The 16,620-nt window shown below is 38.2% G+C and overlaps 1 protein-coding gene across 1 annotated transcript in view; it reads right to left on the bottom strand.

Moving 5' to 3' along the window:
- ABCA12 (ATP-binding cassette, sub-family A (ABC1), member 12) overlaps window positions 1–16,620 on the bottom strand; it is a 169,772-nt gene that overhangs the window by 95,466 nt on the left and 57,686 nt on the right. The window contains exons 4-7 of the mRNA XM_005882288.2: window positions 8,586–8,677; window positions 5,919–6,016; window positions 2,628–2,813; window positions 1,788–1,966 (exon numbers count right to left, since the gene is read on the bottom strand). Of these exons, the coding sequence (XP_005882350.1) occupies window positions 1,788–1,966; window positions 2,628–2,813; window positions 5,919–6,016; window positions 8,586–8,677 (555 nt within the window). The remainder of the gene's footprint in view (window positions 1–1,787; window positions 1,967–2,627; window positions 2,814–5,918; window positions 6,017–8,585; window positions 8,678–16,620) is intronic.

Raw genomic sequence — 16,620 nt, forward strand, 5'->3', positions numbered from 1 at the left:
GCAAATATTTGTTTTTATCATCTAATTTTTAGCTATCATGAATAAACCTGCTATAATCATTAGCATAGAAGTCTTCATGTGGGTATACATTTTCATTTTCTTGGTAAACACCCAAGAATAGAACGCCACATTATATGGATCTACTGTTAACCTCATTAGAAGCTGTCACACTCTTTTCCAAAATGGTTTTATCATTTTACACTTTAACTAGCAAGCTATAAGAGTGCCATTTGCTCTACATTCTTGCCAATAATTTGGGTTGTCCATCTTTAAAAATTTTACCCATTCTAGTGAGTGTGTAGCAATATCTTACTGTAGTCTGAATATTATTTTGACTTTTTCATTGCTACACTATACATTCATACAATTTCTCTTCTCCTTTAATTGATTTTCCTGTTTGCTTTCTAAGATAGAATATAAATAGGAGTAAGAGGATCTAGTATAAATATTCTGGGTGAGTAAAAATTTCCCTACATGCTAAAATGAAGACCAACCTAGAAAATCAAATTCCTAATATGTTGTTCCTTCTACAAATTAGTTATGACATGGTATTGTGGAAAGAGCATGGGACTTAGATTCCTTGAGTTCAGGTTCTGTTTTTGCTACTTACTAATTGTAGAACCTTGGTAAGTCATATGACCTCCATGAGGTTTTATTTCCTCTTCTATAAAACGGGGATATCTGTTTTCTCTATCTCAAAGCACTGTTGTGAGGATTTAATGTTGTGAGATTAATGTGCCAGCATAAGGGTTTATTATAAGGTCTTTGAATAAACATAAGCTCTTGGAAGCTTTCCAAAGAAGATGAGAACACTGTTTTCTGGTGCTTCAGACATTAGAGATGGAATATAGTGTACTGTTAATGACATATTAGAGAGAAGGCCTGCGTTCTGGAGTTGGAAATCTCAGGTTTAAACCCTCCTAGCTGCATGATCATCAGATATTTAATTTTTATGACCATCTGTTACCTCATTTATAAAATAAATAATAGTTTACTTGCAGAACTTAATGTGATATTATAAAGGGCCCAGTGAACTGTCTGGTATGTAATGGGACTCAGTGATTGATAGTTGATGTAGTTATTGTTGATTTTTTTTAATGCTCATTTTTAACTTAACTAGACGGGACAATCAAAGCCTAAGTACCATTCCATTAAACTTTAAATGCTGGCCATACTCTGGTCTCTTTTATAAGGAAAGCAACCTTTAAAGGGGTTTCTTCTGCAAAAATTTCCCAATCTTTGTGTTCTATGTGTCAAATAAAGCCAACACAATATGCAGGATCAGAAAGATCATGCATAGCCTCACAGCACAGGAGGGAGACCAATCCCTTTGAGGTGACTCAGTTCAAAACTCTAATAAACAGGGTTGTTTCATATTGGATGGTGTCAACCAAAACCCAATGAAATATTTATTCCTAGGTAGTTTACATGCTACATACACGGAGCTCTTGTCCCTGAATGAACCTGAGTCAATGTTCCAGTCTACGATTGGTCCTGCTATGCACCTCTTTCTCAGAAACATAGGGATACCAACTGACAATCTAGTTGTAACATTAGTGCTCTTCCTCACTTTCGTATGTTCATTTTGATAACCCTAGTGACCTTAATGTGTGTTCCCTCTTTGCTTAACTAACACCTTTACCTTCATTACGAAAATATCTGCAATAAGGTGCTGAAGGGTTATTTGCTCCAGTTTTACCTACCTACCAACGATCCTCACAAGTAATATTTTTAAAAACGGACTTTTTTATATAAATAGTAACATCTCAATTCTTACATTTTCTTACCTGTTTGCATTTCGAAGAACATCAAATACATGGCTTAGTGTCGTGTCATTCTGAAACACATCTGCAAAACTAGAGAGAAGCTGCCACACAGCTGTCTGCTCTTGTACTTTTGAGAAGAGGGATAGAATTTTGACCATATCCTGAAATACTGTCTTCTGGTTATTGGGGTCCCTTGATATCTTTAAAAAGTAAAACCACAAACAGGACAAAATGAGACTTCAACATTTATAATCACATGGCTTATTGCAATAAACATCTAGATTCTCACATAAGCCATTCTCTCAAATTGTTAGTGACCCAGTGGTCGGCAAACTGGGGCTCGCGAGCCACATGCGGCTCTTTGACCCCTTGAGTGTGGCTCTTCCTAAGCCTTAGGAGTACCCTAATTAAGTTAATAACAATGTACCTACCTATATAGTTTAAGTTTAAAAAATTTGGCTCTCAAAAGAAATTTCAATCGTTGTACTGTTGATATTTGGCTCTGTTGACTAATGAGTTTGCCGACCACTGTAGTCAGTTTGAAGTCATCCTTGACTTGAAAAGATAATAACCATTTCTTTTGTTCTTATACATAATTGCATTTTTTCTATACCTACAGAAATTGGCATATTTAAAGTTTGGATAACAGAGCTATATTTGGAATTACATTTTTGGAGATTAATTTCTTAAAATAAAATTAGCTTCTGAGTAATATTTTTATTTTTCTCTAGGATCTGGTTTGGGAGGTACAGTCATATCTTCTCTCTATCCATTAGTAGATCTTATATTATTTATTTTGGTGGAGAACCCTTAAAACTTCATATATGAAAATGTTTACTATTATAAAGTATTTACACTCACCTGAGAGAATTGATTTGTTAATTCTTGGAGAGAAGACTCTAAAAGGGTCATATTGGACAGGCAAAATTTGTTTACAACATTTTTCCCTAGAGTGGTCCAAGAGAAGGTGTAATCAGCAGTGTATCCTGGGTAGCTCTCACACAGCTCTCTTCGAATGTCTTCTGAAGTTGAATTTTGATTTAATAGCTAAAAATGTGTGTGGGAAGAGTGGAATGATTTTGTTAGTAAATACAGATATTGAAGTGTTCCAGTCTTTAATGAAATATATTTTCACAATAGTCATTTTAAGTTTCTGCATTATAGCAAAATAGCACTAAAAGACACTGGGCTTACCCATGAAGAGTCATCAAATGTGTGAATGCAGTAATTTTTGACATTGTTACAATTTAAATGATTTTCATATAATTTGTTTAACTGAACTCATTTCTTCTCTCTGACCAGAGAACCTAAAGGCATCAGATCTTTTCTGACAAAAATCTTCAGGCTTAAAAGGCTTAGTGTTTCCTTGGTACTTAGCAGCAGAGACTCAGGTTTTCTAACTCTTTGTGACCCCTAATGGCAAACTGGCCATGATCTTTGAAAGACTTCCAAAAAGTAGCATCATAAGGGTTTATTCTCAAGCCCAACAGTATTTATTCAGATAAGTGGAAAAACATGGGTTATGTTTCATTTGTAAAGCAAATATTTTATTTAAGAATTATGCATAAAGCCCAGCTGGCGGGGCTCAGTGTTTGAGCATCAACCTATGAACCAGAAGGTCATGGTTCGATTCCCAGTCAGGGCATATGCCCAGATTGTGGGCTCAATCCCCAGTGGGGGGCATAAAGGAGGCAGCTGATCAATGATTCTCTCTCATCATTGATGTTTCTATCTCTTTCTCTCTCTCCATTCTTCCCCCTGAAATCAATAAAAAAACTTTAAAGAAAAAAATAATTTTGTACTAGTATATGAAGGAAAAAAGAAAACATGTATATGAAAATACATAAAAATATATAATTACCAAAACAAATAATTGGAAAGCATTTTCATTATGGAATCATAAGTCCCCCATATATTTCACAATACTGATCCGTCACAGATGCAGCAATATTTTCAGCTACAATATTATCACATTCCCTATTATTGAACTTGCTTAGATATTTATAGAGCCAATTGTATTTAGTTATAATATTTAATGGGTCCTTCTTAATAATTAATTCTTATAACTCTGTGAAGTAATGATCAACTAACTTCATTCTCCTCTTAAGTTACATCACAGAATCTATATTCTGCCCTCTAGTGACACAGCTTCTAAATGTAATGGAACAAAACAGGATCCACTTATTCTAGGATATAAGTGCCAGGTCTTCTAATCACTCATCTATGTCCCTTCCCTAACATTGCACATAAACTTGCCCCAGAATGATTTCTCTACTCATTCTTGCAAGGGTTGCAGAAAGCAGTAAAGAAAAAGAGGGAGGAATCAGAGATTGCTGACATAGGCATCAATATGTCACCCTTATTTTTACATCCCTTCCCTGCTCCAACTAGTCTAAAAATATGTATCTATCTATACATAGAATTTTCATTTTTTACTTATTCTCACTGGATATATGATTCTGTGCTGCCTTACAAAATTCTGAAATTTTATTCCATATGAGAAAGAGAACTTGGGAGTTTCAACACGATGATGTGGTATTTCGGAGGATAGCATTGCTCTTCTAGATGTTAAAGAATTTAACTGATCCAATGCAAGAATGATTGCTTCTAGGAACCAACATGGAAGAAATAGAATGGAATAAAATAACTTTCCCTGGTTTATACACTAGCCTGATTTGAGGGGAAAGCTTTAAATTAGAATTACTGGGCACAGCAGAGGCTCCCTATGCCACTCGGGGTGCTTTGGGTATCTCAACTATTATTTATTATTGAAACTAGATATTTAGCATCTGGACTGGACTGCAGGGGAAAGTCTTACATTTCAACCAGCACTGGCTGAATTGCTTTGATAGGTACGGTGCCTTTCCTGGCATTCATTTTTGTGTTATTCTTTGGTTTATAACCAGTTTATGGAGATGCCTTAATTATACAGAATACAAACTCAGGGGTAACTAACAGAGGCATATTAAACAGCAGTGGTTATAGTCACTGAAATATAATAAAAGTTAGAGATATGTTCATATAAAAAATATGAACATGGGTATATTATTTAAAATGCTTGTGTGTTGGGAGGAGGGAGGGAGGGAGGGAGGGAGGGAAGGAGGGAGGAAGGACCCATTAAATATTATAACTAAATACAATTGGCTCTATAAATATCTAAGCAAGTTCAATAATAGGGAATGTGATCAATATTGTAGCTGAAAATATTGCTGTATCTGTGACGGATCAGTATTGTGAAATATATGGGGGACTTATGATTCCATAATGAAAATGCTTTCCAATTATTTCTTTCTTCAGAGAAAGAGAGAGAGAGAGAGAGAGAGAAAGAGAGAGAAATCATTGCAAAATATTGAAAATGACCTCTGAATTTCTGAAGAACACATAAAGCAAGACTCAAATGCTTACAGGGGCCAACCAAATAACCTAACTGTATGAATCTGGCTGGATAAAAGACAACAAGAAAAAGCAGAGTTAACAGAAGAGTACCTTGTCTGCCTAAATGCATTTAAGTTTAATTTCTTAACATCTCTGTACACACACACACACACACACACACACACACATATACACTCCCGGGATGCCAGTTTACACCTTTGATAGAAATGATGTGTATTATCTTGCAATCTAGAATCTTCAGGTAAATGACTAGTAAATAGAGGGAGAACCATAGCTAAGCTTCCTAAACTCTGCTAAGGAAAAGGATGTTATTACTTTAGAGAAATATTTTCCATTGCTCGAATTTTTCCAAAGGTATGAATGAGGCAGCAAGCTTAATGAGTGTTATAGCTTTGTTTGCTTTCATATAGTTTTTTTTTCCTTTCCTGCTTCAGAAAATGAAAAGATCACATATAATACTACAGTTTTTCTTATTAAAGGAAAATCTTAACTTTGATTAAGGGACTTAACAGGGAAGTAAATAAATATTCAAGACCTTAAAGAATTCAGAATGTCTCAAAATTAAGCTTTATTTTTATTTTTATTTTTATTTTTTTTACTGAAGAGCTCCTTAGAAAAGGATCTTCCTGAGATATTACTCCAAATGGGAAAGATGGCCCAAACCTCTTCCTATTTGGGAGATCCCTCTCCTAATGAAAGAGGTATTTGTTCAACTGTTCTTTGTTATCAGTTCACTACACAACTGAGTGAAATTACCTTTTCCAAATCAAGGATCCTGGCAAGGACTTGGCTACCATTGAAGGTATCTGTTCCAGCACTTTCCAAATGAGAACGTGGACTGGGAAATACAGTGGCTGTAGTAGAAGAAAGAACAGATTAGATACTATAAACACATACACAATAGGCAGGCTCACATAAGAATCCACAAATATCACTGTGCCCTCATATACCCCACAGTAAGAATGTGCTCAAATAGGCACCTTCCACGAAAGTTTTACTCTGGCAAAATGGCAATTTAATCCGCTTTTCTTTTCACATAAATTGTGATGGTTTTGTTCTGCTCTTGGTTGTTTTCCAGTAGTTTTAGACGTGATTTGCTTTCATGCCAGTTTATGTCATTAAACTTCATCACCAGTATTATTGCCTAATAAACAGAATCATTTCTGTGCAGGCCTAGAGGATGTGAGGTGCCTCCATCAGCTCCACAGATCCATCATATCCAACATCTGTTCAAAGGATCTGCCAATGTACATCTGGTGATAATGGTTTTCTTTTTAATTATTCAATTGGGAGGCTGAAATCTGCTTAAGATCATAAATTCTCTCCTCCCCAAAGTGGCTTCTGAATGATATTTCAGATCAAATAAATGGGATAAAGCAATTAGTCTAGACTACAGTATACTCCACTTAAATAATTCCCAAAATGACCTCGGCTAGTACTACATGGAATGTGGCAGAGAGCTCTGGATTAGGAGCAGTAGTTAGAAGAGTATGCTCATAACTATAGCATAGGTATTCATTAAGCCAATCTGCTAACTTTTATAATTTTTGGACAGAAATACTTTGCTATTCTCACAGCAAAGAATTTTAATGTTAAAGATAGATACAGTAACCTATCATCATTAGGTCCTAGGCCAGTGGTTCTCAACCTTCCTAATGCCGCGACCCTTTAATACAGTTCCTCATGTTGTGGTGACCCCCAACCATAAAATTATTTTCGTTGCTACTTCATAACTGTAATTTTGCTACTGTTATGAATCGTAATGTAAATATCTGATATGCAGGATGTATTTTCATTGTTATAAATTGAACATAATTAAAGCATAGTGATTAATCACAAAAACAATCTGTAATTATATATGTGTTTTCCGATGGTCTTAGGCAACCCCTGTGAAAGGGTCATTCGACCCACAAAGGGGTCGCGACCCACAGGTTGAGAACCACTGTCCTAGGCTTTATTATAGTCCTCATGGGGCTGAAGAATTTACCAACTGTGGTGAGCATACAATGCAATATACAGATGTGTTATAGAATTGCACAATTGAAACTTATATAGTATTATTAACCAATGTCACCCCAATAAGTTTATTAAATTACCAACTAATTTCTCTAAACCCAGGCACTGCATCTGTAAGATGACTAGCTAGGGTAAGAAACATAATCGTTGGCTATAGGGCAAAGCAAAGCTGACTGGACCACAGCACTATGCTTTTATTCTGCTGTGCTTTCACCTATTCAGCGAATGGATCATTCACAACAGAACCTTAACTCCTCTAAGCCACTCATCACCATATACCTAGCACATGAACACAGGACATTTCTCATTTGGTCCATCAACTTGTATTGGAGTGTTATTTAGTGTCACAAAAATCTTAAATGTCGCATGGAATTCTTTTATTCCCCTGAATAGAATCATATTCTAACATACAGGATTTTCTGTTTTGTTCACTAATATGTCCCCAGGACTTAGGACAGTGGAGATTGATAGCTGCCACCCAATAAATATTGTCAAATGTCTGTCAAAAAGTTCTGCTGTTTCAAGAGTTCTCAATTTGTGCCTTCAAGCATGGGTATTTCTCAGGACCAGCTGCATCAGAATCCCTTGGCTAAGGCTCAGGAAGCTTAGCCTCAGTTCTCCTGCTCATTAAAGCAGGGGTCCTCAAACTACGGCCTGCGGGCCACTTGCGGCCCGCTGAAAACATTTATCCGGCCCGCCGGGTGTTTTTGCCACTGCTGCCTGTTGCTCAGCAGCCGACTAGTTTTTTTTAAACTATAGTCTGGCCCTCCAACGGTCTGAGGGACAGTGAACTGGCCCCCCGTTTAAAAAGTTTGAGGACCCCTGAATTAAAGTTTGGGACCACGGGCCCCCTATGAATGAAGGAAGTACACAGCCACACTGGTAACTGATTCTGAATTGGAAGAATAAGGGTCAAGCTGAAAGAGTCCATCAGGTCTGCTGGATGACTATGGTCTCCACACTTAACATTGTTGGGGCCATATTCCTTATCTGTAAGATGGGAAATTTGGATGAATCTCTGCGATTCCACTCAATAATTTTTATTTCTGAGTTGTTTTCTGTACCATCCCAGCATCATCTCACAGACAACTACAGAGTCCCTACTCAATTCCGACAAAGTCTGTAATTCTCAATATATGAGTACCAACTAGGCTTTTGCTCCCAGAGAGTATTTCACTAAGGACTTAATTTCCAATTATTCTCAAGAACTTTGCATAATTGCACTGCCACACTTAAGACAACCATGACAAACAGTTAAATCTCTTAGGGATATTCTAGGCATTCCATATTGCTGAAAAGTTAAAAGTATAAACCCTTTTAAAGATTAGGCCTTTACCGGGTGTTCCAAAAGACCTTACTGGATCTTCCAAAAGACCTGCTCTAAACTCAGGGAAGAGAATAGCCTACCTGGTGATGCATGTCTCCTTTCTGGAACTTCAGTGCTCTGGAGTGATAAATTGCTGCCCTTCAGCAGGTTGGACGACTTTCTCAGAATCACACTAGAGAAGAAAAAGCAAGAACTCTATAACTTCGCCCACATTAATTTCAGTTAGTTACGGCAATGTATTATGTGGCAGATTCCAGGGCTCTCGGAGGACTTTCACATTTTTAATCTGCTTTCGAGGATTTTAGTGGAAGAGCTCACCTAACCATACAACAATGAATATGTCATATATCCTACAAAGTAAATCTTATTTAGAAAATAAAATGGCCTAGATTAGGTTTAAAGGAGTTATTTTTACTTTAATCTTATAGAAAGAAAATTATTTTTAAAAGAGGTTGGAGCTAAATATTGAATATATATAATACATTTTTCTTTTAAGAAGATAATGGATTCTAAATAGATGAGTCCATGAGTGTTAAAGAGATAGAAACAAAAGTCTGTTCATTTGTCAACTTTTAAAAAACCCACACCCTTCCATATTAAATTACAGATGGTATTTTGAAGATTATCAAAGATGAATGCTTGCAAGACAGAGTTAAATAAGAAGGAAAAGAACGCACATTTATTGAGTATCTAGTCTGTTTCAGGCACTATGGGCTGTGTCATTACAGGTGGCACCAGGTGTTAAAGGAATAATGATATCAGCCAATTTTTAATTGTACTGAATCTCACAGCCAGGCAATAACAGCACTGTGGTGCCAGGAATCCCCACACAACATGATCACACTACCTTTGGAATAAAACAGTATTAGCCATCCCCATAATATAGGAACCTTCTTTTTAAAAAACTCATTGTCTGTTTAGTTGATTATTATTAAAATGGAGATAATCATGTTTCCTTAAAAACTGGATATACTTAAAGAATTTAAATTTAAAAATAAATAAATAAGGAAGTGCCTAAAATAAATGTATATATACTTCAAGAGTGAAATCAGTCCAGATACCAGGATATGAATATTTTTCAGAATTTCTAAAAGTTGGTGGACTTTGTGTCATTATCCTAATATATAAAAAACCAGGGTCTGTAGCAACCGACCGAAGGCTCCACCGAACACTGGAAGTCAGTCCTGCATTCAGTGCTGGGTTGTCATGATGACCCAGCACTGACTGATGGCAGTGTGGGTGCAGTGACCCAGCACTTACTGCCAAGGGGGCTGTGGGTCAGGCCCAGAGAGAGGCCCAGAGAGAGAGGCAGAGTCTGATCCGCAGCCTCCATGGCAGCTGTTGATTAGCCATTGCCTCTCTCTTTCTCTCCAGCTTCACCAGCACCTGCACCTCTGTTTCTCTCTGGGCCTCCGTGGGGGCTGCTGACCAGCCCCACCTCTCTGATCATGCCTGGAGATAGGCCCGTGGATGCTGACTGGCATAGAAACTGACCAATCAGAACCAAATCTGGGTGAAGTGTGAGGAGCCAATGGCTGCCTAGGAGGCGGAGCTTTGATGCTGACTGGCATAAAAACCGACCAATCAGAACCAAATTGGCCAGCAGGGGAGGAGAACAGGCAGGCAGAGGCAGTTAGGGGCGATCAGGCTGGCAGAGGAGAACAGTGGGGCAAGATCAGGCTGGCAGGGGAGAGCAGTTGGGTTGCTAGATCAGGCCGGCAGGGGAGGACAGTTAGGGGCAATCAGGCAGGTAGGCAGAGGGGTTAGGGGCAATCAGGCAGGCAGTCAGAGGCAGTTAGGGGCACTCAGGCAGGCAGGCAGGTGAGCGGTTAGGAGCCAGCAGGATCCCTGTGAGATCGGGCCTAAACTGGCAGTCTGACATCCCGCCAGCAGGATCCCTGTGAGATTGGGCCTAAACCGGCAGTCTGACATCCCCCAAGGGGTCCCCGATTAGAGAGGGTGCAGGCTGGGCTGAGGGAATCCCCCCTTCCATGCATGAATTTTGTGCTTCAGAGCACTAGTTTATAAATAAAAGCTTAGTTAAGGTACATGAGGATGGATATAAGAAGATATCAGTGGAAGAGCAAGAAGTTCTGCTAACTACTGTGGTTCCATTTGACTTTCTTTATAGAAACAAGGTCTGAATCCTGGTACCAGGGTACTTTGTGATTAGTAATGGGGGGGGGGGGGGGGGTGTGTTTTTTTCTTTTCAGTGTTCCTTTCAGTGTGTCCTTTTAGTGCCCATGATAAGAAGAGGTGATATTTGTTTTCATTCCCTAGTGTTGCTGTCTTTCAATATTCTCTATAAAATGTACCTTTTGCTTCAAAAGTTTTGCATTCTTAATGTATATTTGAATTATTCATGACCATGACTATATTCCCCTAAATATTTTTACATTCCTCATGCTGCCTATTTGGATGGGACGCTATTCAGATAAAAATAAGAACTGACCTGAACCTTTCCTTTCCCTCATGCAGAAGTTTGAGAAAGTCAGGTTCACTTTTCTTTTCATCAACATTTTTTTAGTTGACTTTGAAATACTATAAGGAAGACTATTGAGTATCAACACATTTCAAAAATACAAGGAAAAACTGCCTACATAAAAATTTTAAGGATTGGGGACAACAACAAAAACCAAAGGGAGAATGACAAAGATCAAAGTGAATAAAGAAAGAACAAGAGCAAAAGGAGACTGAATAATAAATGGGAGGGGAGGGAGAAGAGGCAATAGGAAACTAAGAAAGTGTGAGCTTAGAGAATGAAAAGCTGCACATACTCTACAAGAAGACACCTTGCCCACCTTCCCACACTCAGATAAGAGTCCTAAACACCAAAGAAAAACAAACTCATCCCTTCCCAGCAAGCTGCTGGCTCAGCAGTTCTGAGTTTGCTCAATAGTAAAATGGCTGTTGCCAGACAAGGAGGCCTCTTTCTAACAGGACCTGTCCTTGGTCAGGGCGTGTCCATGATTCCGTGGTCTCCCAGGAATGAATTCCATGTAACATGAGTGAGGAAGTGGTCCATCTCTTTTGATGTCGTCTTAGCTGGTCTTTTTGTTGGGGCGAGAGTTCAGGATATCATGTGTGCTTTCACATTAGTCTGCCTTCAGATATTCCTGTTTTACTTTGCATTTACAGTGTGTGGTATGATGGCATGTGTTCACTATCACTGCACACAAAAAACCCTATTGTTTTTAGATGTTTAAAATGGAAACCACAAAATAAATGTAAAACAGAGAGTGTTGTGGGTGAAAAGATAAATTAAGGTTATAAGTTGAAACACAGCTACTTCCCCCAGGCAAAGGTAATTAATTCTATTAACTCTCCATTAAATTACTAAGGGAGGGCAGCAAGCTAACCAGTCTTACTGAATTAATCATGGTAATCTCTGAACTTTGTAATTAGCATGATCGTATAGACAGAGCACTATGTGCTTCTTAAAATGGTAGGTGAGAGACAGCACCCTTTCTTCTATTTGATACAATTTCAGCACTTTTACATACTTATTTTATACCAATTTTAAGTGCTTTCTGTTTGTGTGCCTATTCTTACCACTTCTCCATTGTAGGCTGTGACATTTTTGGAAGTAGGCACCATGTCTCATTCATTTTTTTATTCCAAGCACCTAGCACAGTACTGGACCACAGCTCAGATGATTGATTAAATGAAAAGCGGCCATATTGCTGGGGTGTAGCAAAATATCTTTGGAATCCCAGCTCTGCCTCTTCCTAAAAGGCCTCAATCATTGCTTCCTTCATCTGAAAATTAGGAATAATATAGTTACTTTGCAAGGTTGTTGTGAATTCTTGCTGCCTGGGCCCTATCATCATAGGCACTCACCAATATTAAACGCCAAAGTACCCACAAAAGAAGCTGGTGCAGAGACACAGCCTTACCCCTTACTATGGAGCTGAAGTCCCATGCTTATACATCTATGCTCCACATATAGCCCCTCTAGAACACTAGAACCTTCAACATCTCTGAACAGCAACTGGATGCACCCCTATTATTCATAGATCTGAAACCTGTAAGCATTGGCTAGTGAGTAGGGACAAGGCAAAGGACCTCACCCAGGGTTTTGTAATACCTTCTTCATTTTATTATTTAATTTATCAGTTTACTTATAACAGGAATTTTCCATTTGTAGTAATGATCACTTTTCCCCTTCATAGACTTTAAAATTCTTGAGAAAACTCTACAATGTGTTGTGTTGGCAGATGGTAGGGTATTTAGCACAGGATAAGCATTGAATTCTAGATCATAAAGACTACCACTTGAAAGAACAGATAGCTAAGGAAGCATCTTTCCTTGCATAGCTTGGTCTTCCCTCCACTATTGCATACCTGGTTCTGCAAAGGTCCTTGAAAGAGGAAAAATCCCAGGGGTGACATCACAGACCCTAATGTATAATGTGACACTGTACCCATCATATTCATTCATTAACTCACCAAATGTATTCAATTCACACCACATATAATAAATGGGCAAATCAAATAAGAAAACCAGGAATTGTGCATTAATTGTACTAGTTAAGTAGGAACATGCATGGGGAATAATGGGAACACACTACAAGGGCTGCTAAATGAGAGTTATTTGTGTTTCTTGTAGAGCAAGATTCTAGGACCTTAATTCTTTAAAAAGTGCTACCTTAAAAATTTACCTTTACCCTTTCACTAGGCCAGTGGATATCAACTGTGGACAATTCCCTCCCCAACCCCAGGGGGACATTTGGCAATGTTTGAAGACATATTTGATTGTCACAACTGGAAGTGGGTGGTGCTACTGGCATCTAGTGGGTAGAGGCCAGGGATGCTGCTAAACATCCTACAATGTACAGGACACACAAAAATTATCTGTCCATGCCCTAGCCGGTTTGGCTCAGTAGATAGAGTGTCGGCCTGTGGACTGAAGGGTCCCAGGTTCGATTCCGACCAAGGGCACATGCCTGGGTTGCGGGCTTAATCCCCAGTAGGGGGCGTGCAGGAGGCAGCCAATCAATGATTCTCTCTTATCATTTATGTTTCTATCTCTCTCTCCCTCTTTCTTCCTCTCTGAAATCAATAAAGAAATATATTTTTTAAAAATTATCTGTCCACAAGGAGCAATGATGCTGAGGTCAAGAAACCCTCCACTAGGCTATGACAGTTATGGATTTACTCCATGATAACTCATCCCCACATCCACTCCCTAAAACCAACTCAGGAGACTTGCAAGTCCTATTCTGGAACTCTGAATAGTTCTAAGGAAATCTTAGAGAATACATTTCATACTGGATACCTCGTATTTTAGAGCATTATGCAAAACTTAGATGTCCCTGAGCCCAGCACATGAGCTTCCTGAGTCCAGAAAATTAACCTTCTGGGTGAGGCATGAAAGCCTGACTCAAGTTTCCAGGTGACCCATGGCACCATTTAACTACCTTTGCTGGACCCAACCACATGTACAGTAGCATAGAGATGGCTAAGGGCCTCTCCTTTAAGCTGCTACAGAAGTAGATTCCGCCTCAGTGGTACCTAAAGGGCTCTATTTTGGAATGGAATTCAATAAAAGAAACACCTTGGACTCAAAATGTTAAATTTAAGGTACTGGGAGAAAAACCAGGCCCAGAGTAGATTTTACTTCTTCTCAGACATGTCTAACAACAGTTACATTTGGGAAATGTCACATTTCTATAAATTCTAGATCATCTTATGCACTTCTACCGGGTGTCTTTGTGTTTCCTGTGACTGGAAAGACTACCTGTGTAGGTGGTATCCATGTGTGCCATGGTACATTGTGTCTATAAAAGGACTTCCTACCAGAACAGACACATATGGCAAATCCTGAAAAGAAAATTCAGAAATTCTTTTTTTACTCTCTCAGGACTAGTTAACTTTTTCTATTTTTCTCTTTTTCCCCATAATTATAGTTACATGGATATCTAGTTACTATTGGAAAAAAGATGCAAGAAGTGCTCGAAATCTGTTTGATCCCATGAATGTCCAGATGACATCCATTATTGACCTAAAACTACAAATAAGAACTTGCAATGGCATCAAGGGCCTCTTGGTGATTTGATGCAGTTGTCCTTCCTGTCTACTCCCAAGTAGAAGTCATTCATTAAAAAAATTAAACTTTTTTTTCATTATTTTTTTGTATTTAATCCTGACTTTATTCCTTCGGGGTCATTCATGCTTCAGATATAATCCTGCCTGTCCACATTCAAAATATTTCTCTTTTCTAAGTGGCCCACTTACCAATCACCAATCTATATCAGTTAAGATTTTAAGATATTAAGATTTAGCAATACCTTAGTATGTTGCTTTGTCTTAGGATATTTGATATTAAGAGAGACTTTGAATATATATATGCATTGTAGTTAAGACATACCTCAAATTTGTTTTCTAATAAAAAATGAACCTTTATTTTTACATGAATACTCACTAAAATTATTACCAAATAGCTATAAATTACACTGAAATTAATTCAGTCCAATGTTTGACATATACAGCCTATTTCATCTTTCTAGGCAAATGAAGACACATGCTGCTCTACTTCCTCTCACCTTACATTCCCAATAATCTCTTCAGGTCAGTTTCTAAGCACATATTTTTAAATACTAAACAGGAGCCTTGGCACTTTAAAATTATCCCAAATAAAATCTGATGAGCTCTGTTTTAAGTTCTATAGAAGGAGCCATTTAATAGGAACAGAGATATGAATTTGGAAATCATGGGTCATGGATGAGTGTCGACATGACAGAGATAGGGAGCAAAGCCATAGAGGCATTTCCCCTCCAGGATCTGCAGGAATGCTGCATCACTCCTCCAAATAATGACCCTGTGAGCTCTGGAGTATGATCTTTGCCATTTGCCAGCTGTGTGAGCAATAGCACAGCCAGGTCTCCCACTGTTCTGATATATTCTTAGAGGCAGTGCAAGCAGGAAGGACCACAAGGGTAAGTCCTGTGATGTTGGCTCATCCATTGTGCAAAGTAGAAAAAAACACATAAATGTAATCTTTTCTTTTTTCAGACAGCTGGTTAGAGTGGACGCTGAGTATAGCGTTAGATTTTATTTTTAAAGCACCTCATCCTGAAGCTAATGCCCAGAGAAGTATGAATTTAATGACAGGAGGCCAGTGCCAATGCAAAAATACATCAAAGCACACTTGGTAACTGGCCAGCAAATAGTGACTGCGGTGTGATCATCATGTCTTTCAGAGAGCATTCTATTACAATAAACATGGTGGGCCTCTTTTGATGAGGCCAAAGATGGCACTTTTCCCCTCACTTATAAAAGAGAAAAAGAAGACTATTTTGTCTCTTAATGAGGCTGTGCTGGCAAATCTTTCTTCACCAAAGGGAAGCAATTTAGTGGAACAGCTTACCCAGTAACCATGCTCAGTTTCATTGCATGGCTATATAAAGCATAAAAGTTAATAGCATGGTGGGAAATACCATTAATGCAATTTTATTATTGTATATAATTTTCTAAATTAAGCTCCAATTACTTGGTAGTTTAGAAAAAAATACTGAATATACAGCTTGAGCTAGACAATCTGTTTGAGGTTAGAATAAAATTTTAAAAAACAGATATTGTCAGCTGTCTAGAGAATAATCAACAGAAGATAAAATAAACCTGGACTTTAATCATAGTTGCAAAACTAACGCAACGGCTCATCTCAGGCAACTCTCATAAGTTTGATTCTCTATTATATTACATAGAAAACTACTTCTTTGTGGGGGAGGTATATTTATATACTTCTTAGATATTGTTAACTATTTTCTTCATTGTTATTGTGTTCTTCATTTAAAAACAAAAAAAGTAAAGAAGAAAGCCCCAGAGGGGAGCTATAATTTAATTTACAAATAATAGATATTAATTATTCCCATATCTTCTCTAATGCTTAGTCATGACATGTCCAGCTCAAGTCAAAACCCTTCATGAAGCTTGGTTGGTGTGGCTCAGTGGTTGAGCACAGGCCTATGAATCAGGAGGTCACAGTTTGATTCCTGGTCAGGACACATGCTCAGGTTGGGGGCTCAATCCCCAGTAGGGGGCGTAGAGGAGGTAGTCCATCAATGATTCTCTCTCATCATTGATGTTTCTCTCTCTCTCTCTCTCTCTCTCTCTC

The sequence above is a fragment of the Myotis brandtii genome, unplaced genomic scaffold (assembly GCF_000412655.1).
Source record: "Myotis brandtii unplaced genomic scaffold, ASM41265v1 scaffold702, whole genome shotgun sequence".
Taxonomy (NCBI): domain Eukaryota; kingdom Metazoa; phylum Chordata; class Mammalia; order Chiroptera; family Vespertilionidae; genus Myotis; species Myotis brandtii.